Here is a 19,465-nt window from a genome sequence, read left to right as displayed (position 1 = left end):
ACACACACACTTATAGAGAGAGAGAGTGGGAGAGAGAGAGAGAGTGAGAGTGAGACGTATTGTCTATTTCTTTCCATGCTTATGCAGCAATATAAGTTGATCCACAATCCGTCCGAGAGCTGAAGAAATTCTTTTGTTTGCTTGGGGGAACGTATCAAATTATCTATTTATGTTCAGGACTAGCAATGTATTTGCAGCTTAACTAACAGCAGACTAAACAGCCAGAGGCTCAATCAAACGGCCAGCGGCAGTCTTTGTCGATTTGTTGAATGTTTAATACGAGGGCACAAATTTATATAAAATACTCGTCTATATATGTATGTATATGCATACAAACATATCGCCACGACTAAGCCAGACGTTCTGGCCCGTAGCACAGTTTGTCGGCCCTCTTTGTTGGCCTTTTTGTGATTTATTTAGCTAAGCTGTCCCAAAGCCAAGCAATGCAAGAAATCCCGCACACAAATTATGGGCGCTAGTGTGTAAGACGACGGTTCCTGGCCTGACCACTGGCGATCCATCCACGCAGCTAATCAACTACAGCAAACTATACATATACACTTTCTATATATTTGTATATCTTTCGTATATCTTTAATCCCACATCCGGCATCCGCTGGACACTTCAAACTTCATTTGGCACGAAGATGGCACGCCATGTATCACAGCTGTCCGTTTAGCCGGTATTGAATGAGACGCACGAGCGAGCAGCCCAGACGACGGCACAGGATCCTTTGGGCCTATATCTAGGTGACAGGCGCTTGACACATGCGGGTCAACTGGCAGGATGACGACACAAACCTTTGCCAAAAGTGTTACAAAATAAGAAATAAGCACAGACATTTATATGTATGTATTTCAACCATTTATCCGGCAGGACACCCAAGATGAAAAAGAACAAGAACAAGAAGTTGAGCCGTGAGTCGCATTTAATTTTACGGCAAATGAGTTAATTAGTTGATTTAGTTGCCGCTTTTTCAGCAGCCACAAGCCCATTAATCATTCACCAAAAGCAGTAAACTCTCTGCTGAGCAATGATCATCCATTTGCAATGCCTATAAATTGCACGACATTATAAATATTTACACACACATGGATAGACAATACAAGCAAGACGTTGAATGCTGATTGCGGCTTTTATGGTCGCCACGCCCAGTTGCACCTGTCCGCCATCTACTTGTGTCTCCCTCTCTTGTTGTCGCTCATTAAAATTCGCATTCAACATTTTGCAAATACAAATTAACAAACCTTTTACGCGAGTCCTTTAATCGCACGGATTTTGTGGTCGCACGCAACCTGTGTCTCTCCCCAGGGGTACGGATCTGAGAATGGAAACGGCAACGCGACGCACTCTGGAGCCGCAGGCCAAAACGCGTGGCAAAAATAATTTTTTTTTAAAGTGTTTGTGAAAATGAATGTACTTACATATGTTTGTATATGCAAAAGTAAGTATGTACAACCGATAGAAAATTCTTTAAAGACTTCGAATTTTTTTTTTTTAATCAGCTAAAAACTGTGGATTGTACAGACTCTTAAAGTGTGCGAATTTGCACAAAAAATACCAACTTTTTAACTATATTTTCATACTAATGGTTGATTTTTACCCGATCGATCCTACGAAAGCCATTTGGTATGCTTCGAACGATTGTCGCGTATGTATTGCCTACTATAAAAACAATATTGTCAACTTTACTCAATAACTAATACTCCAGACAAATTGACAGTTTGTATTCAAAAAACAAAAAAAAAAACCGAAAATAGGTCTATCAATCATACCCGTATAGCATTATGATTATACTCTCAAAATATGCACAGAAACTATTATTGAACTTTAAATCAATGTTTGAAGCACAGGTTGGAAAGATATGATTTTTGCAAGGCAAAATGACAAAAAGCCCCACTGTGCGACATGACAAGATGAGCAGGTGTTAGCTGTGTGAGTGCTTTAATAAAGTTTTAAGGACCACACAAACAGGCCGTCGCATAAATCGAGCGGAAACAAATGCAAAAGAATAATAAGAGGCGAGTAACGAGTACCGAGTACCAAGTACTGAGTACCGAGTGCTGCCTACTGACAAGTGTACCGCATTTACATTGACCATGGCCATGAACTTTATTTGTGCATAGCCCCTAAACCTGACTGACTGACTGACTGACTAGCTGGATTATATAATATAATGAAGGCACTGCCAGACAAACGTCTCAAAATGAGGACACACACATACATAAATACATATACATATACTATATATGGGTACTTGAGCACTTGACATTGCCCATCATCTCCAGCATCAGCCTAGATGCGAATCTTAGCGCAATGCCGCAATGGGGGCGTAGTAACTGCCGCTAGTTGAATGGGCGTGGCTGTATATATTTAAGCGGCTTTAAGTGACTGCAGTGTAAGTTAAGCAATTTGTAATTTGTAATTTTTGGCTACGCCTGGTCATTGCTTTGATTACCGATGCGCAAAGTTCAGGACTCGGGACTTGAAGAAGCCAACAATTGCGGAACAAAGTTTGATGTTGGCGCCTTTGTTGATGCGACAAAAGTTTCATTTGGTCGCCTGGTGTAGTTTACACAAACCTAACCACTGTCGTCGACGAAATTTTTAACTTCATTTCAAACTCATTAAAAACTTTTGCATAATTGCATAAATTTGCAAAGTCAATGGGAAAACTCTAGCTAAACAACACTATGCAAGCCGAAGGACTGCGGCATTTGATAATCACTTAACTGCGAGTACTTAAGGCTATTTACAAAAAAAAAAAATTATATATTTAAATCTTACTTTAAGTACTTAACAATATTCAGAATTTTAATTAAAATCCAATTCCCAATCAAATGATTTCATATGCAAATCGGCTTAACTCGCCAGACGATTTCTGTTCCGCGGAAATTGTGGACAGAAGCTACTGCAGGATCAGCATATACACAGTCTCTCTCTTTCATGTTCTTAAATTTTCAACATTTACAGAATTTACTTTGCGTGTGCATACATACATACATATGTACATGTGCGAGAGACAGAGATAACAGGTAAATGAGAATATGTCCGTCAGCAGCTCTTGAAGCTGTGTTAAAAAAGCAAGACTAACAGCCAAGAGCTTTCGTAACATAAAAGCTTACCAAATGTTACACGTTATTAAGCTTAAAAGCTCTTTTATTTGTATGTGAATGTAATGTACAAGTAAATAGTGTAAGTGACAAAATATGAAATACTATACATTTAAATAACAGAAATAAATTGAAAATACGTTTTTATGAATAAGAAAGACAACCGATGCTCAGTCTTTTCCAGTTTGCTCTCATTACAAATTTCAGGATGACTTGCACATAGTTCAAAAATAATCAAATCAAAAATACCAGAAAATGTCATAATCTGTAAAAAGTTAAAAAATTCGATAAACAAAAAATATTTTAGAAATTTATTATTTACTTACATTGTTTTTTAATTTTAATTATATGCTTTTTTAATTTTTAGCTTTTTCCGTAAGTTGTACCTTTCAGATAGTTCCAATCAGATCATTATTTCCGATCTAAAAAACCTAAGGATTAATCAAAAAATATGATTAAAGTCAATTGCTTTAAGTACGAACAATATTAAGGACAAGCTCTCAGAGTTGCATTTAGCATTCAAAAAAGAGTAGTTCTAATAAATACAACATTTTACATGTCTTGAAAAGAGTTGTTACAATAAATAAGCATTAATTAAATTAAAATTTATAATAAATGTTCAACGTATATATATCAAATCGTGTATTATTTTTTTTCTTATTTATATAAAACTGGACTAAAAGTTTGGGCTTACATTCCAATCTACAAACCTCAGACTTCCGTTTCGATGCCTTCTTTTTTGACTGCTTCGCCTTTTCAGCCGTCCTCCTTGCAGTTGCCATTGCCTTCTTTTTTTTCTCTTTTTCCAGCTTTTTTTTCATTTTGGCCCTAGTTTTCTTGAATGTCTCTGAAAGCTTAAACGAAAACTTCACCTGTTTAAGGTCGCCCTTGATCACAGCCGCCTTTAGCGCTTTAAACAAATGCTTGGAAAAGCGTTTTTCATCTGTCACTTCGTAATCGGTGGACTTAATGTACTTGACGATGGCCCGTACTGAGGAGCCGGAGCGATTGGACAACGCTTCGATAGCGGTCATGCCTAAGGAAATGATGCTCTTCTTCTTGACCGATTTCAGCTTCTTTAATGGAATTCTTTTCTTTGGCGACGAATGTGGCTGTCCAGAGCCCGCTGGAGTCTCCTCTTCGGCTGCTGATTCTGAGTAGTCGGTCTCCATTTCCTCTACCTTCTCGTTTTCCTCTACTTCTTCCTCACTAGCAGACTGCTCTGACTTTTCCGACTTATTAATTTACCGTGAAGTATTCGTTATATAGGCCAATGTTTAATGAACAATAGTACGCATAATGTACTACACATAAACACGAATAGACTTTCAATCGCTGACTAAACGCACTGAAAAAAGTCAAAGCAGAAACAAATGAAGATAGAAACGAAAGCTCAAATTCAACGGTAATCGGTATCACTTTCGTTCCAGGGCTCCAGAATATTTAGATATCTTAAATTTACCAAATTAAGTTACGTATCTGTTAAAGTCGAACCAAGCACGCCTTTTCAGTTGTATTTGAATATTTAACATGACTTCAATGCGATTTTTTAATCATTGTTGTTTTTAATATATTTTATACATACATAATAAAATGTTGTTTTTTATATTTATTTAAGTATATGCGTTGAACATTTATTGGTTGTGTTGTTGTGGCTGCTAAAATGATTTGGCAACAACAATTATCAACTGTTTCCCCTCACAGACAACGAACAAACAAAATATCTCTGTATATTTTCAACTTTAAATAACATTCTATTTACTTTAGGACAATAAACAAACAAATAATCAATATAATTTTATATGTACTCGTAATATTATGTAAATTTTCTTTTAAAAACATTTTGTTTTGGTTGCATTTAAAGCAGTTTTTGCACTTAAGATTTCATTGTTAAGAATATTTTTCATTTTATTTTGAGTTAAATTGCTGTACAAATTGTTCACATAGTTCGGTGCAGGGAACACACAACAATAGGGTATAGAGATTGGGAGAGGGGTAGGAACATGGTCGTAGAGGGGGGACGGGACAAGGTCGGGTACAGAAAAGAGAACGTGTTTAATACTTGTGCGAACTGATCTAACGTCTAATATTGAACAAAACAAGCAAAAGAAATAGCTGAAATAACACAATAATTGTGAATTTTTTTTAATTTGGGTTTGGAATGCTATGATTCTGTATGCGAAAAGAAATGTTTGTATATTGGAACCGAGAAATAATAAACAATACAATTACGAAGCACACACACTTAAAACCTAACAAAAAATTATAACTTTAACAAGTGATTGACGGTTCGGCAATAAAATTGAAAGGATAATGCTTGGGTTCGTTTTGTTTTGTGTGTTGGGGACAATTAATTGAATTTATGTACATTTTAGCATAGTTGATAATTTTGTTTACTAAAAACACACACATTAAGATAGTGATTAGATAATATTTAACTAGTTATTGTTTAGGCTGCGCTTCGGCTCTCTATGTATACACAAATCAAATCAAATAATTATACTTTAAACATAGATATTATTAATATCTCCTTTGTGGGTATGTATTGTAGTTTATGTGTGTATATATATATTATCTGCGTGTATATATAGACGCATACACAGCGGATTATTGCAGAAGGAGGCGCGCCGCACGCTGCGCCACCAGCTTAAATTATGAATGAAACAAAATTTTGGACATAAATCAAAAACAAAACAATTTTAAACAGAATCTAATGGCGCGAGTCCCTAGGATAGAATTCAGCCAAAATGGAGGCTGGAATACGCTTAAGCATCTCCTTGGGGAAGATACGCAGCAGCTGCCAGCCAATGTCCAAGGATTCGAAGACAGTGCGGTTCTCGTAGTTGCCCTGTGTTAAGATAATAACAAATTAGGTTTTCGATAATTGTGTACATTCATGCAATTGAACTCACCTGCGAGATGAAGTTCTTCTCGAACTTGGTCAAGAATTCCAAGTACAGCAAATCATCGGGTGTCAAAGCTTCCTCACCGACCACAGCCTTCATGGCCTGGACATCCTTGCCGATGGCGTAGCAAGCGTACAACTGATTGGACACATCAGAGTGATCCTTGCGTGTCATGCCCTCACCGATGGCAGACTTCATCAGACGTGACAGAGAAGGCAGCACGTTGACTGGTGGATAGATCTGTCTGTTATGCAGCTGACGATCGACGTAGATCTGGCCCTCAGTAATATAACCAGTCAAATCGGGAATTGGATGGGTAATATCATCGTTAGGCATAGTCAGAATAGGAATCTGAGTAATTGATCCATTGCGGCCCTCAACACGACCAGCACGCTCATAAATGGTGGCCAAATCGGTGTACATGTAACCGGGGAAACCACGACGGCCGGGCACCTCCTCACGGGCAGCGGACACCTCACGCAAGGCCTCAGCATAGGAGGACATGTCTGTCAAGATGACCAGGACGTGCTTCTCACATTGGTAGGCCAAAAACTCGGCAGCGGTCAGGGCCAAACGTGGGGTAATGATACGCTCAATGGTTGGATCGTTGGCCAAGTTCAAGAACAGGCACACGTTCTCCATGGAACCGTTCTCCTCGAAATCTTGCTTGAAGAAACGTGCAGTCTCCATATTCACACCCATAGCAGCGAACACAATGGCAAAGTTATCGGTATGATCATCCAGGACAGATTTGCCAGGCAGCTTGACTAGACCGGCTTGACGACAGATCTGGGCAGCAATTTCGTTGTGTGGCAGACCAGCAGCCGAAAAGATGGGAATCTTCTGGCCACGAGCAATCGAGTTCATCACATCAATGGCAGAGATACCAGTTTGGATCATTTCCTCGGGATAGATACGCGACCAAGGATTAATGGGCTGACCCTGAATGTCCAAGTAGTCCTCAGCCAAAATTGGAGGTCCCTTATCGATGGGCTTGCCAGAGCCGTTGAACACACGGCCCAACATATCCTCGGACACAGGTGTGCGCAGAATATCACCGGTGAACTCGCAGAGCGTGTTCTTCGCATCAATGCCAGAGGTGCCCTCAAACACCTGGACGACGGCCTTGGAGCCGCTCACCTCCAGAACTTGACCGGAACGCACGGTTCCATCGGCCAGACGCAGCTGAACGATCTCAGCGAATTTGGGAAACTTGACCTCATCGAGAATGACCAAAGGACCGTTCACACCAGATACCGTCTTGTAGGCTGTCACATAAAACAATTTAAAAATTAATTAATTAATTAACTGTCATTTAAGGTTACAACAGCAAGCAGCGCTGCTCACATGAACGCAAGAAACGAACGCGAAACACAAGTGGTTGCTAATAAGAATCTGATAAGAAAGCAAACGTCAAAAAATCGTAGTGAGTGTTAAGGGGGGAAAAGTCAGCTGACTGACAAATCATATTTAAGCAGTTGCTTGGATAAAAGCAGCTCGTGCTTGCACATCGAAAACGTTGAAAGCGAAGAGAAACGAGAGATAATAAAAGACAGTGTAAAATGCAATGCAAAGTTTGTGTTACATAAAATACAATTCCAATATCAACCATGCTTTTGCTACAGTACAGCTGTTGAATTAGCAATTTTCACAATATTTATTCATTCTCATAATTGTAAGTTGCTTTTATTTTGAAAATTCGAAACTTAAAAGCACTGCTCTCCCATTTTGCGCCTTTGCCACCCACCATTCGCAAGTCAGGTGCTCTCTGGTTGTGCGCTTTGAATGGCAATAGCAAACAGCTGAGCTCAGCGATCAAGTCATGTGACAGTGAAAATTTTCAATAGGGCTGAATTAGTGAATCTAATTGGGGTTTATTGAGTCCTATTGGATTTGCGACACAATTTACGATTTATTGAATGTATATAATCGTGTGGGGGAGCTGGAACGTTGGCACTAAAAACACTATATTGATTTTTTGTTTCGTGTTCTGCTTTCTCACACGATCCGTATAAACTGTCATGGCGGCCGATTGCCCTTGCTTTTGCCACAGCCAAAATACAATATTTAAATGCACTTTTCGCAACAACACATAATTGCGTATTATAATTAGATACTCACTCAAACGTGGCTGGGAGATAAAATCCCGAGTAACAGCAAGGACCTGCTCCCGTTTTGCTTGTTGGGCGTTCATTTTGCGGAATGAATTTTTTTTCTATACGCGCTTGCCTCTACCTAGAAAAATGCACAGCAAATTTCGAGCTGCAACAAAGACGAAACAATTTTAATTAGTTGTATTGATTCGATTTCATGTATTTGAGATATTTGCCATTATCGTTGGCGTTTCAACATACAATTTTTCCGTTTTAATTAATACTGAGCGACACACACGCAAAATTTTGGCCTGCGACGTCGTTGCAAGTACGAAGAAAAATCACTTTGATACCGACCCGTCAGTGTAAATTTGTTGTGACGTCACGTGCCGTCACATGACTTTACGTGTGACCATATATCGCAAGTGTTGTGCTACACTGGTTGTTCACGTTGTGCAACCCTGCATTGTAAGAACAACTCTGTGCTGGCATTTTTAGGCACATTTTCACATTATTGGATTAAGAGTAGAAAGTGTATTTTTTATGTTCAAATTAATTAAATTATAATAGTTAACAATTGGTAAAACGACCAAATGCGGCAGTTTTTGAGCCCAAAGTGCGCCGGTCATAGTTATTGAAATATCTTGAACAATTTCTAAACAATCTCGCGTACAAAGCGAAGAAAAGCAGAAGTGCAACAACAGCACACAAAGAGATAGCGACAACTACAAAAACAACTATACATCACCGCAACCAATACAAAAACTCGTTTCTTGTGTGTGTGTGCGTGTTTTCCTATATTTGCATTGCAGCCAAAGCGGACGCTGCGGCATTTCGTGGCAGAGGGCGATTACAAAAGGGGCGTGTCACCATCAAACAACGGACTGTAAGCAGTTTGCAGCATTATGATGGTTGAGTCCGACGGAACCGCCGACGCCACCCGCCGTCTCAACGTGAAGAAACAAACGCTCGATGATGCGTACGCAGTTCCCGCAAACTTCCTTGAAATCGACGTGGTCAATCCGCTGACCACCATGGCGGCGGGCAAGAAGCGTTACACGGACTACGAAGTTCGCATGAGGGTGAGTGAATCAAAGATGGGGAAGTAACAGGGGGCGGTAACAGAGCTGGACATGCAAAAATACCAAAAAATTTGTTGATAATTGCCTTTGTATAAGTCGATATACAGTGGCTGTCAGCTTATTTCAGTCACTTCAGTTACAAATCTTATATTTTAAGGGGAATGAAATATAAATATTAAAAATATTTGCATTTTATTTGTTACACATTTAATTATTTATTAGAGTTGGAGTAGCTTAGAAAACTTAAGTTACCTTTGTTGCTATTATTAAATAATTTAAAAATATAAAAATAATTTAAAATGTGGGTCACATAGGCTGATAACCACTGTACGTATGCGTATTCATCTGGTTGAGTGTGAGTGTAAATGATACGCCTGTAAAGCTCAACGATAACAATTAGTCACAACAAAAGGCGTTTTTGTGTTGCACTGTGTTATCCACTGTATTTTTGGGTAGCATTAACTTTAATTCATTGAGTCATGCGCTGATAGGGAAATATGATATACGATATATGATATGCGGGTGCGGGTCCCAGCAATGACAATCAGTACAATTGCACATTATTAACAATGTAATATTGAATTAAATGAGATATTTTCTTTTTTTTTTCACCGATAGACAAACTTGCCGGTGTTCAAGGTGAAGGAGTCGAGTGTGCGACGTCGCTACAGCGACTTTGAATGGCTGAGAAATGAGCTGGAACGGGACAGTAAGGTAAGTCCAGTCAAGATCCGATCCGTCTATAGAATCACTATATAAACATATTCACTATCTGACAGATTGTGGTGCCGCCGCTGCCGGGAAAAGCCTGGAAACGACAAATGCCATTCCGCGGCGACGAGGGATTATTTGACGAGAACTTCATCGAGGAGCGGAGGAAGGGATTGGAGGCGTTTATCAACAAGATAGCCGGACATCCGCTGGCGCAGAACGAGCGCTGTCTGCACATGTTTCTGCAGGAAAGCGTTATTGACAAGAATTATGTGCCCGGCAAAATTCGCAACACATAAGACGCTGAATCTAAATCTGAATCCGCATCCGCAACTGCAATAAAGCAACAACTCGAACGAACAAAATGCAAACTTAAAATGAAAGAAGATAAAAACTGAAGAGAAAAGATTACGAAATCCATTAGGCAAAATCAATCCGTGTGTATGTGTGTGCTTAGCAAGTTACGAGTAATAACAAAAAGTAATAGATGTTTAATGAAATTATACGGCAACTGCTTTTCCAGCAAAAAACGAGCGGAAGTTATTGTTGAGCGGCTCTAGTTGAAGTATTGGAAATTTTTATTGCAAAATTCAATTGTTTATATGCAATGGTATACATACAATACAATACAATATATATACATATATATTATTATACAATACATATACATATTTACCTAATAGTGTACATAATACATAAAAACAAAACTATCCCCAATGGGATTATTGTCGTCTCATTGTAAGTGTCCCAATGGCCAATTTGAAGAATTATTGGCCATTGGACAATCGCTCAGAAATGAAAATTTCTATCCTAGTTTTCGAATCCTGAGAGCACATCCCTCTCCATTTTCTCCTCCCTCACTTTAAGTCGTTGTATAAAATTGAAATAATATTGAGTTTGAAATTGCAATAGCAAAATAAAAAGTTACCCTCCATCTCCATGGTATATTATATGAATAATGAGTTGTAATTGATTTTTTTTGGATAAATTATAGAATATTTTTGAATCATTTTAGTCAACAGTATGTGTATTGTACTTCGAATCAAACCTAAAAATAATTTCAATAATAATACATGTATTTTACTAAATTTTGTCGTGTGTTGGTGTTTCTTTATGTGTTTTGTTGAAAGTCTGAGTTGTAAACAGATTTATTTATTGTAGAATCCAATGGCTTTTGACACTTAAAACAGGTACAGAGAAAACACACAAACATTTTCAATTCCATTTTATCAAAAATATAAAAAAAAAAAACAGAAAAAGTTATATTTTATATAAAACTAAATATTAATGTTCCGCAAACTGTTAGGGTAAGTAAAGTTGCAAAATTTTTCTAAAAATTAAATGGCTTACTTTTTCTATAAAACTTCAGGACTTTAGTATTTTTATTGTTAATAATTGTACTTGGTCATTTTACGCGTGCAAAATCGAAAATATTTAAATCAGAGTTACACAAGACTATTATATTTGTTAATTCCAATTTGTGCTAATTTAAAAAAAAAACCGAATTAAATATGTGTTATTTTTTGTAATCTATCTTTAAATTGCGATAAATGCCGCACCCATTGCAGACGTGCGTGCGTGAGTGCTCACGAGCGTTGCTTTGGCGCGCTCATTTTGCGCAGGGCTGCAAAACGATTCTAGATGTGTGAGCGAGACAAGCCGATAAGCAAACAGATATATATGTGTGTGTGTAGGGTTGTCATGTATAAGTTATTTTTTGTTTTTTTATTTTTGGCATGGACACGGCGGATTCTCCGACAAAAACGCAACCTAGCGATGATGAAAATTACAATTTGCTGTGCCAGGCCCACCAACAGTTCAACAAGTAAGCGATGCGCATGAATCTCAATTGCAGACCCATGTAAATTTAATGGTTTTCCTTTGTTTCTGTCTCCGTTGCAGTTGCGAGTACGACCGCTGCCTGGAGCTGTTACAGCAGCTGGAGACGAAAGGGGAGAGCAGCGGTTTAATTCTGCGCCACAATCGGGCCGTGGTCAAGTACTATAAAGGTGGCTGCATGCAGCACCAGACGCTGCTGCAGGAGCTGGAGCAGCTGTCGGATGCCAAGTCGGCGCCAGGCGGTGGTCCAGTTGTGGGTCTCTCGCTAAAGCTGAAGCATGCGGGCGGCAGTGCGATAACCGTGGCCAGGTACAATAAGGCGGTTATCTATTACCATCGGCATATGTATGGCACGGCACTGGAGAGACTGGCTCCGCTTGTGGCCAGATTGGAGGCACTGGAGAAGCACATGGCTGCGCTGGTCGCCACGTTGCAGCTGCAGTTGCTGCTTGCCACAAATCAGCTGAATCGCGCCGAGGCATTTCTCGATTATTTGCAGTATAAGCTTAATCTGGTGGCAAGTGCGCCCAGTCCCAATCCCAATCCGAATCCCAATCCAACTGGCAGTGCCGAAGAGGCGGCAACTGGCGCCGCCGCTGCTGCGGTTGCTGCTGCCGCCGCCGCTGCTGCTGCTGCCACATCGACGCTGGCGGCAGCTGCAACACCCATGCTGGAGACGACTGTGGCACGCGTGGCAGGCGAAAGCGGTGGCACCTTGCAGCTGTTGCAACTGTTGACGCTCGTGCTGAACCGCAAGCCGGTAGTCATTATTGAGGATGGAACACCGCAGTCCGCGGAACTGAGAGCGCTGCAGTACTACATCATGAAGGACTTTCAGATGTCCGCCAAGCAGCTGATGCGCATCAATAACGACTGCACCCAGGCGGGGTAAGTTGCCATTCCACCACTCTACGAGATAGAGATGAATGTATCTATCTATCTTTGTATCTTTTAGCACCGTCACTCCTCAGCTGAACACGTGCATTGCCAACAACATGGGCGTCATCCATTTGCGTGTGCGCCATTATGCGATTGCGGCCAAGTTCTTTCAGAATGCGCTGCGCTTTGACCAACAGCTGGCTGAGAATCTGCGACAGAGCTCGCTGCAAACCATGAGCTCGGCACGCTCCTGCGAGATCATGTACAATCTGGGCATTGCCATGCTGCATCTGCGCCGTCCCAAGGAGGCATTCCAGTGCTTTCTGGTGCCCATCAAGCAGTATCACAGCAATCCTCGGCTGTGGTTCCGCATGGCAGAGGCTTGCATAATGGAGCACGAATCGGTAGGCGATTAGACGATCTTATTAACTGAGAGCTCAATCTCAATTTACTCTTTTTAACTTCTTTTAGAAACTGCGTGGAGAGGAGCGTCAGTCCTTCGAGGGTGCCATGAACTCTTCCCTTCCCAAGCCGTATGCGTATGTATCTTTTCCTATTATCACTTAACTGTGCTCACCTTTATCACTATTCTCTCACAGAGCACAATCGTCCGCAGTGCCGGAGCCAACGCTTGAATTTGCCGCGTTGTGTCTACGCAGTGCTCTCACCCTGGCACTCCAATACAGGGCTACGTTCCATATGGCTGCCTCGCCGGAGGAGACATTAGAACAGAAGGATGCGGCGCCGCAGCTGTGGAGTCAGCAGCAGGACAATAACTTTTGCAACCCATCGAAACCGATTAGCTTAGAATCGCTTGAGAATATGTTGGCCGCCATTTATGCGGCGCACAGTTTTGTCTCCTTACGCCTGGGCGACCATGTAACCGCATTGGAAATGGCCAAACAGCTGCTCCAAAGCGAACGTCTCTCTGATGCACACAAGTATGTAAAAATCCACTTATTATTAATAATTGCACATCATAGATAATTGTCCAGATCTGACACAGATTGACAAAAATTCATTAAACCTATATTCATTACGGTCTGATACCCTGGATTATACTATCAATAATTGCACATTTTATCTAATTCCCTTATTTTAATATTAATTAAAGACTTTGAAATGTATTGATTTTTTTTAATACGTAGCATGTGCAATTAATCTCAATACACTGGATTTTGTTACTTTTGCAATTAACTATTGATAAATTACAGACTGCTGGGACACATGTACGCGGGTGAGGCGCTCATAATGATGGATAAGGCCACCGAGGCACGGGAGTATCTGGAGCCGACGTTTGTGAGCACGTTGAACGCTCTGGATCTGGAGACACGTGATTGGCAACTAAAATCGCTGGACGCTGCCCAGAACGTAGTTCGATACAATTTGGCCGTTGCCTTGGCCTTACAGAACGATTTTCAGGCGGCCAAAAATCTATTGGCCACGTTAAGCCATCCGATTGTGAGCAGTAAGGCATTGATCCTGCATCGTTACGTCGAACTAAAAATGAACGCAGCTAGTGTACTCAATTAGACAACAAATTGTGTAAATATCATAGACGGAATCAAAATGGAAAATAATACGGATTGTAAATATAGATAAACCACTGACAGACATCAGTTAATAATGGTTCATTTAATACTTGCATTTTCAAATTACGATGGGTATTTGTTAACATTTATGATAATCTGATACTAATGCATTCGTTCCGTTACGCTACCTAACTTTAATTCCTTTTAAACCCCGCAGTTTTTTTACGGAAGTTCATTGATTTTTAGCAAGGACTAAAAACATTTTCATTGCCTTTCACCCCCTTTTTCCAAAATTGTAAACTTTTTATCTGTACAATTTTTAACAAATTTATTTACCCCTGTATTATTTAAATACAGAAAAAAATGAGATAAATTTACATCAACTTTTTGTCGAGAGAAGATATGTCTTTAAGGATTCTAGGAACTGTACACGGTGAATATCTTCTGATAAAGCTTCACTTTATGAAGATCACTAATTGTTATTATGTTGTTTCCCATTCATTAAATTACACAAATTTCATCAGTAACTTGTCTTCTTGCATTAGTTGACGGTAAATAGGTTCAGATTGAATTACATGGATATATATACATATATATATATACATATATATATATACATATATATATATACATATATTTATACAAAGCTGATAATTCAACAGTAGGATCTTTTGTATGTATGTATATCGAAATTACTTGTACTCTTTAAAAGATATCAGAATCTATTTTATATTCCGCATTAAAGACATTTTAATTGTAGAATTCTAGTGACAATCATTTTTGAATTTTTTTATATCGGATACAAAATTTTGGTAATACAGAAACATAAATCAATGCGAGATTATTTTAGATTGTATACTTTTAAAGGGTTTATATAATTTTGATGAATACCAACTATGTTATAATTATGATATAAACATACGATCTGCAGGTTATTCCTTTGTTAGGACTGGACCTTTTACTGATACCAATTAATGAAATGAAAAGCCTTCCAAAATCCAATCGAAACTATAAATAAATATTTATTAATCAGTACGTAAGTCCAAAGTCGACCAACCTTGGACTCATTATGATATAATGGTATAACTAAGTTTTTGGCACTAGTAGAAGTTGTGAATTCTAGCTCCCTGGCATTATTGTAATCCCCCGTCAGCGTCGACGCCTCTGTTCATATCGATTCATTGAGAGTACAATGTTATCGAAGATATATTCACGTACGCCTAAGCCGCAAATGAAGTCAAAGTGATTCCAACGCTTCCATGGAACCTTGTAGACGGCTTCCACGTTGCGTAATCGACTCACCAGTCGCCAGATATCCGCGGGAGCGACAATGTAATCGTTCTCCGCAAAGAATATCGTAATGGGAGTGCTCACATTTTCGAGAGCATACTCCGGCGGCTCCAATTGCTGATAGTGCAGCCAGTTGCGTTCCGGGCCGTAGTCGTACTGCCGGAACTTAGTGGAGACGTAACCCTGGAAGTAGTGCATCAGCTGCTTGACGGAACCACCTGCCGGAAAGTTGGCCATCAGATCCGGAAGCAGTGTTTTGTTGAGGAAACGTGTATCATAGCCCACAGCTGGCCAGAGGCGGGTAATGCAGACCAAGGGCTTCTCGTTGTCCAGGCAGGTCATCGACAGAAACTTCTTGAAGAACTTGTTGGTGGAAAACATCTCAATGCCCTCCAGCATCTTGGACACATAGTTGCGTGTGCCCAAAACGGGTCCAATGATTTTGGCCAATCCACTTTGGGTGTTGCTCACATAGGCAACTGGCGCCAACAAGGTGGCGGTCTTAAAGACCGCATTGTACTGTGGCAGCATCGAGTTGAGCACCAGGAAGACGGTGCCGCCCTGAGAGATGCCCACAAAATGCATTCGCGCCACGCCGCTCGTCCTCAGCACATAATCAATCTGGGCAGGCATATCATAAACGCTCATCTCATGCCAGCTAAAGTTCCAGAACTCCCGCTCCGTGGTATTTAGCCAGAGATTGTGGCGACAGTAGATGTTGCCCCGATTGTTGCCCAGCCACACATCATACCCCGCCCGCCACAACAGATAGGCCAGCGAATCCTCCCGTCCATTAAGCAGCCAGCTAAAACAATAGTGCAACAAGTGGCAATCAGTGGCAAGGTCAAGCGGAAACAGTGCACAAAACTTACACATCCGATGAGGCATAGAGACCGGAAAGTAGAAAGACAACAGGTCGTCGCAGCACAGTGCCCAGAGTTCCATTCTCATGCAGCTGTACTTGGGGAATGCGATGCAGGGTGAGCACATAGCCATCCTTAGTTATCACCGTGTGCTGCTCCACGTTGTAGCCATCGTGCTGAATGCGACGCACCTGCAACAATACGCAGCCAGTCAGGCTTCGAGTTATTAACTTGGCAAACACAACCATAAACACACACACAGAGACACACAGAGACACACACACACACTGTCACATCTCGAAGACATGTTTGGCACATTTATCGCTTGACATTTGGAGGCCAAGCGACGCGTGCGTTGTGTCATTCAAGTAATTAGGAATTCCAGAGACGTGCGCACACACAAAACCGAGCTTTGGGCCACCCCCAGTTGCAGTCGGAAGGGCAGATGAGGAAATAGGGGAAGCACACAGAGAAAAAATTTGGGATTCCGAATTAAAATCAATCCAAAGCAATGTCAGAAGTGCGTTAATTCCGGATTTTCTTAAGCCAAGTAAACAATACTTGATTCAAGCACGAATTTTTTATTCGACTCTCAGCAATTATTTTGATTCCACTTTTTTAATGTAAACTTAAATTTTACTAATTGAAGGCCCGTTATCAAGTAGACCAGAAAACGTACTGGTAAATTTCTGAAAACTTTCTGCCGTCGGAAATTTCTGGTTTACTCCATTTGGGCGTTTAATATTAATATCCTGAATACAGAATTTTAGAATGAATTTTTTGTTTCTGTGCACCTACCGCATCTGTTATAATGATTTCACGAGAGTGTCGTATGGTGGCCAACACCTGACGAAGCAGCAATGCCAGCATGACGAAATCCAGGCCCAATCTCATGCTGACAGGATGGCGATTACATGAAAGCTGCCTGGGATTAAGTAAGCGTACGTAACCGCTAAGGCTGAACCGGTTCGCGGCTCGTATCGAGATCGTATCGAAAATGAAAGCTGCGAGGATCGAGCGCGAAATGACAGAAAGAAAGTGCCGCCGGAGCTTTCAAAAAGCGGCCGAGGCAGACGCGATATGTGTGTATGTTCACATGAATGGATATCAATGAAAATTGCAATCAAAAGTGCCGTCAACGTCGTCGTCGTCGTCGTTGTGGTCGTGATCGTGGCCAGCAAGCGCTGCTAACGTTCGATTCGAATGTGCTTTATCGACTGTGCACGCGGTTGCGGCTTTTGGCCGCATCGAGCACAAAAGCGTCAAGTCGTCGCAGGGCTTGTTTCTTACTTACTCACTCACGACGCGACGCGACGCGACGCGACGCCACTCGACGCTCCCGCAGTCAGCCCAAAGCAGCACAGCTGAGCCACTGAGCTATTGAGCCATTGAGCAGCCAGTCAGCCAGCTAGCCAGGCAACCAACCACCTGCATGTCGTGTGCCTTACTCGTACCTCTTCGCGCCCAAAACTGCGGCGCATCCGGACGCTGCTACCTCCAAAAACTGAGCGGCGACTTTCCTACACTGCGCTTAATACTTGTATCCAATTTAAACACCCCCCTCACCTTTCTCTCTTGCTCACCTTCACTCCCTCTCTCACTCTTGTTTATTACTTCCCACTGACAATGTAGCGCTTCTATCAATGACTTGGCAAAATGCCACAGCAATTTTTTAATTATAACAAAACCAATTAAATGAGAGCCCTAGCTCAAAAAGTGTCATCGACAGTTACAGTGGGCAAAAGAAAGCAGCATTTAATTGAGTACTGACATCCACACTGCAACGAAAATGAGAGTGAAATACAATACTCGAATTTATTAATTTTAAAATCTACTAAGCATGTCATGAATTACATTATTTCTGAAAGAGATTCACGACTTTTTTTAATTTATGTAGGTAAGATAAGACTCTTTAACTAAATAACTCCTTAAATAAAAATGTTTTTCTTTTCAAGTATTGTATTATTGTAATATTAAAATATTTTTTATAATACTATTAAAATTTAAAGAATTGCTGATCATATAATTTATTATTAGGTTTACAAAAGTGTAGTAAATTATAACGAAATATAACAATAGAAACTAATTTATATGTCGTGTACCAAGTTTATTAGTAAATAGATATATTTATTAATTGCTTTACAAAGTAATATATTTCTATCAATTTTATTAATTTTATTTATGAATAATAAAAACTCAAATAATATTAAAATTTCAAGTTTAAAAGGTTTAATTGAATTTCAGTTTAAGCAATGCTATTCAAGCAATCTTGAATTCAAGTAGGAAGACAATGGAACTTCGTTTCATTGGGTATGCAGTGTTATTCATATATGTTTGTAATTCCATTCATACGTAACTTTGGATAGTTTTGAGTGCACGCAAGAATTTGGCACAGTGTATTAATTTTTGGGAGCTACTTACACATTTTTTGGCTTGGCTTCATCGTCGCCGTCGTCGTCGTCGCATTGTCGACCGTCTCCGTTGTTTTCGCTGAATTGCAATAACCTGTTGCCTAATGTGAGTGCTGTGAGTGTACGTGTATGTGAGTGCTCTGAGTGCTATTCGCAGTGGCAGAGTTCCAGCTGCGATGTGACGTAGCGTTGTCTGCTTGCTTATTTATTTAGGATCTTTTTTTGTATAATTGTATGTACACTCCATTGTGTGCATGTGTTTGTGTGTGTGTGTGTGTGTCTGTGTGTGTGGATAGTTAAATACTCGAAAACAATCGTCTAGTTGCCCGCCTCCAGCACCCACCACCCACGTGCGACGACACTCACGTCACGTCTGGGCAGACAGTCAGTTAGTCTGAGGAGCTTTCATTGCTGGCAGCTTGTTTGTCTATATGGCTTTTTAATAACGCGTCAACAAGTTGGCAAGGAGTTGTAAAATGCTGTGCACACACTCTCGTTCGAGTGTGCAAACATTCGACAGCAAGTCCAACTCAATTTCGTCAATGGGCCCGGTCAAAGTTACCGACCCCAAACCCCCCCGCGATCCGTTGGCCTACTCACGCTGTTGACCCGCCAGATTCGAGTCGGCATACTCATGGGAATTCGTATTCGTATGAGTGTACTCATATGCTCACGTACGGGTATGAATTGTTTAGAGTGCCCCAGCATTACATTATATTGGACTAGTCCAGGGGCGGTGCCGGTCT

The 19,465-nt window shown here is 40.6% G+C and overlaps 5 protein-coding genes across 5 annotated transcripts; 2 read left to right on the top strand and 3 right to left on the bottom strand.

Moving 5' to 3' along the window:
- Positions 1-3,131: 3,131 nt before the first annotated feature.
- Positions 3,132-4,485, bottom strand: LOC117793058 (histone H1-like). The gene is made up of 3 exons (XM_034633433.1): positions 3,824-4,485; positions 3,440-3,544; positions 3,132-3,378 (listed from the first exon to the last, which is right to left on the bottom strand). The coding sequence occupies exons 1-2, from the start codon at positions 4,283-4,285 to the stop codon at positions 3,536-3,538; spliced, it is 471 nt and encodes a 156-aa protein (XP_034489324.1). The 5' UTR covers positions 4,286-4,485; the 3' UTR covers positions 3,132-3,378; positions 3,440-3,535.
- A 504-nt stretch (positions 4,486-4,989) lies between these two features.
- On the bottom strand, positions 4,990-8,525 carry LOC117793057 (V-type proton ATPase subunit B). Its single transcript, XM_034633432.1, has 4 exons — positions 8,374-8,525; positions 8,141-8,281; positions 6,026-7,287; positions 4,990-5,961 (listed from the first exon to the last, which is right to left on the bottom strand). Exons 2-4 carry the CDS (start codon positions 8,211-8,213, stop codon positions 5,824-5,826), a joined length of 1,473 nt encoding a protein of 490 aa, XP_034489323.1. The 5' UTR covers positions 8,214-8,281; positions 8,374-8,525; the 3' UTR covers positions 4,990-5,823.
- A 94-nt stretch (positions 8,526-8,619) lies between these two features.
- Positions 8,620-10,299, top strand: LOC117791009 (sorting nexin-12). Its single transcript, XM_034630637.1, has 3 exons — positions 8,620-9,194; positions 9,813-9,908; positions 9,974-10,299. The coding sequence occupies exons 1-3, from the start codon at positions 9,018-9,020 to the stop codon at positions 10,202-10,204; spliced, it is 504 nt and encodes a 167-aa protein (XP_034486528.1). The 5' UTR covers positions 8,620-9,017; the 3' UTR covers positions 10,205-10,299.
- A 1,311-nt stretch (positions 10,300-11,610) lies between these two features.
- LOC117791736 (CCR4-NOT transcription complex subunit 10) lies at positions 11,611-14,262 on the top strand. Its single transcript, XM_034631605.1, has 6 exons — positions 11,611-11,730; positions 11,808-12,632; positions 12,700-13,027; positions 13,095-13,162; positions 13,223-13,564; positions 13,838-14,262. The coding sequence occupies exons 1-6, from the start codon at positions 11,642-11,644 to the stop codon at positions 14,154-14,156; spliced, it is 1,971 nt and encodes a 656-aa protein (XP_034487496.1). The 5' UTR covers positions 11,611-11,641; the 3' UTR covers positions 14,157-14,262.
- Positions 14,263-15,152: 890 nt separating this feature from the next.
- On the bottom strand, positions 15,153-17,319 carry LOC117791085 (lipase 3). The gene is made up of 3 exons (XM_034630737.1): positions 17,107-17,319; positions 16,318-16,499; positions 15,153-16,250 (listed from the first exon to the last, which is right to left on the bottom strand). The coding sequence occupies exons 1-3, from the start codon at positions 17,200-17,202 to the stop codon at positions 15,305-15,307; spliced, it is 1,224 nt and encodes a 407-aa protein (XP_034486628.1). The 5' UTR covers positions 17,203-17,319; the 3' UTR covers positions 15,153-15,304.
- Positions 17,320-19,465: the final 2,146 nt, after the last annotated feature.

This window comes from Drosophila innubila (assembly GCF_004354385.1).
Source record: "Drosophila innubila isolate TH190305 chromosome 3R unlocalized genomic scaffold, UK_Dinn_1.0 2_E_3R, whole genome shotgun sequence".
Classification (NCBI taxonomy): domain Eukaryota; kingdom Metazoa; phylum Arthropoda; class Insecta; order Diptera; family Drosophilidae; genus Drosophila; species Drosophila innubila.
Note: the sequence above shows the minus strand (reverse complement) of the source record. Positions and strands in the feature narration are given on the sequence as shown.

Coding starts and splice junctions, on each gene's coding strand:
- LOC117793058 (XM_034633433.1), bottom strand. CDS start 4,285: ATGGAGACCGACTACTCAGAATCAGCAGCCGAAGAGGAGACTCCAGCG.
- LOC117793057 (XM_034633432.1), bottom strand. CDS start 8,213: ATGAACGCCCAACAAGCAAAACGGGAGCAGGTCCTTGCTGTTACTCGG. Junction 7,288..8,140: donor TATCTCCCAGCCACGTTTGA/GTGAGTATCTAA, acceptor TTTATGTGACAG/CCTACAAGACGGTATCTGGT. Junction 5,962..6,025: donor AGAAGAACTTCATCTCGCAG/GTGAGTTCAATT, acceptor ATCTTAACACAG/GGCAACTACGAGAACCGCAC.
- LOC117791009 (XM_034630637.1), top strand. CDS start 9,018: ATGATGGTTGAGTCCGACGGAACCGCCGACGCCACCCGCCGTCTCAAC. Junction 9,195..9,812: donor ACTACGAAGTTCGCATGAGG/GTGAGTGAATCA, acceptor TTTCACCGATAG/ACAAACTTGCCGGTGTTCAA. Junction 9,909..9,973: donor AGCTGGAACGGGACAGTAAG/GTAAGTCCAGTC, acceptor ACTATCTGACAG/ATTGTGGTGCCGCCGCTGCC.
- LOC117791736 (XM_034631605.1), top strand. CDS start 11,642: ATGGACACGGCGGATTCTCCGACAAAAACGCAACCTAGCGATGATGAA. Junction 13,163..13,222: donor TCCCTTCCCAAGCCGTATGC/GTATGTATCTTT, acceptor ATTCTCTCACAG/AGCACAATCGTCCGCAGTGC. Junction 13,565..13,837: donor CGTCTCTCTGATGCACACAA/GTATGTAAAAAT, acceptor GATAAATTACAG/ACTGCTGGGACACATGTACG.
- LOC117791085 (XM_034630737.1), bottom strand. CDS start 17,202: ATGAGATTGGGCCTGGATTTCGTCATGCTGGCATTGCTGCTTCGTCAG. Junction 16,500..17,106: donor AAATCATTATAACAGATGCG/GTAGGTGCACAG, acceptor GTATTGTTGCAG/GTGCGTCGCATTCAGCACGA. Junction 16,251..16,317: donor CTCTATGCCTCATCGGATGT/GTAAGTTTTGTG, acceptor CTATTGTTTTAG/CTGGCTGCTTAATGGACGGG.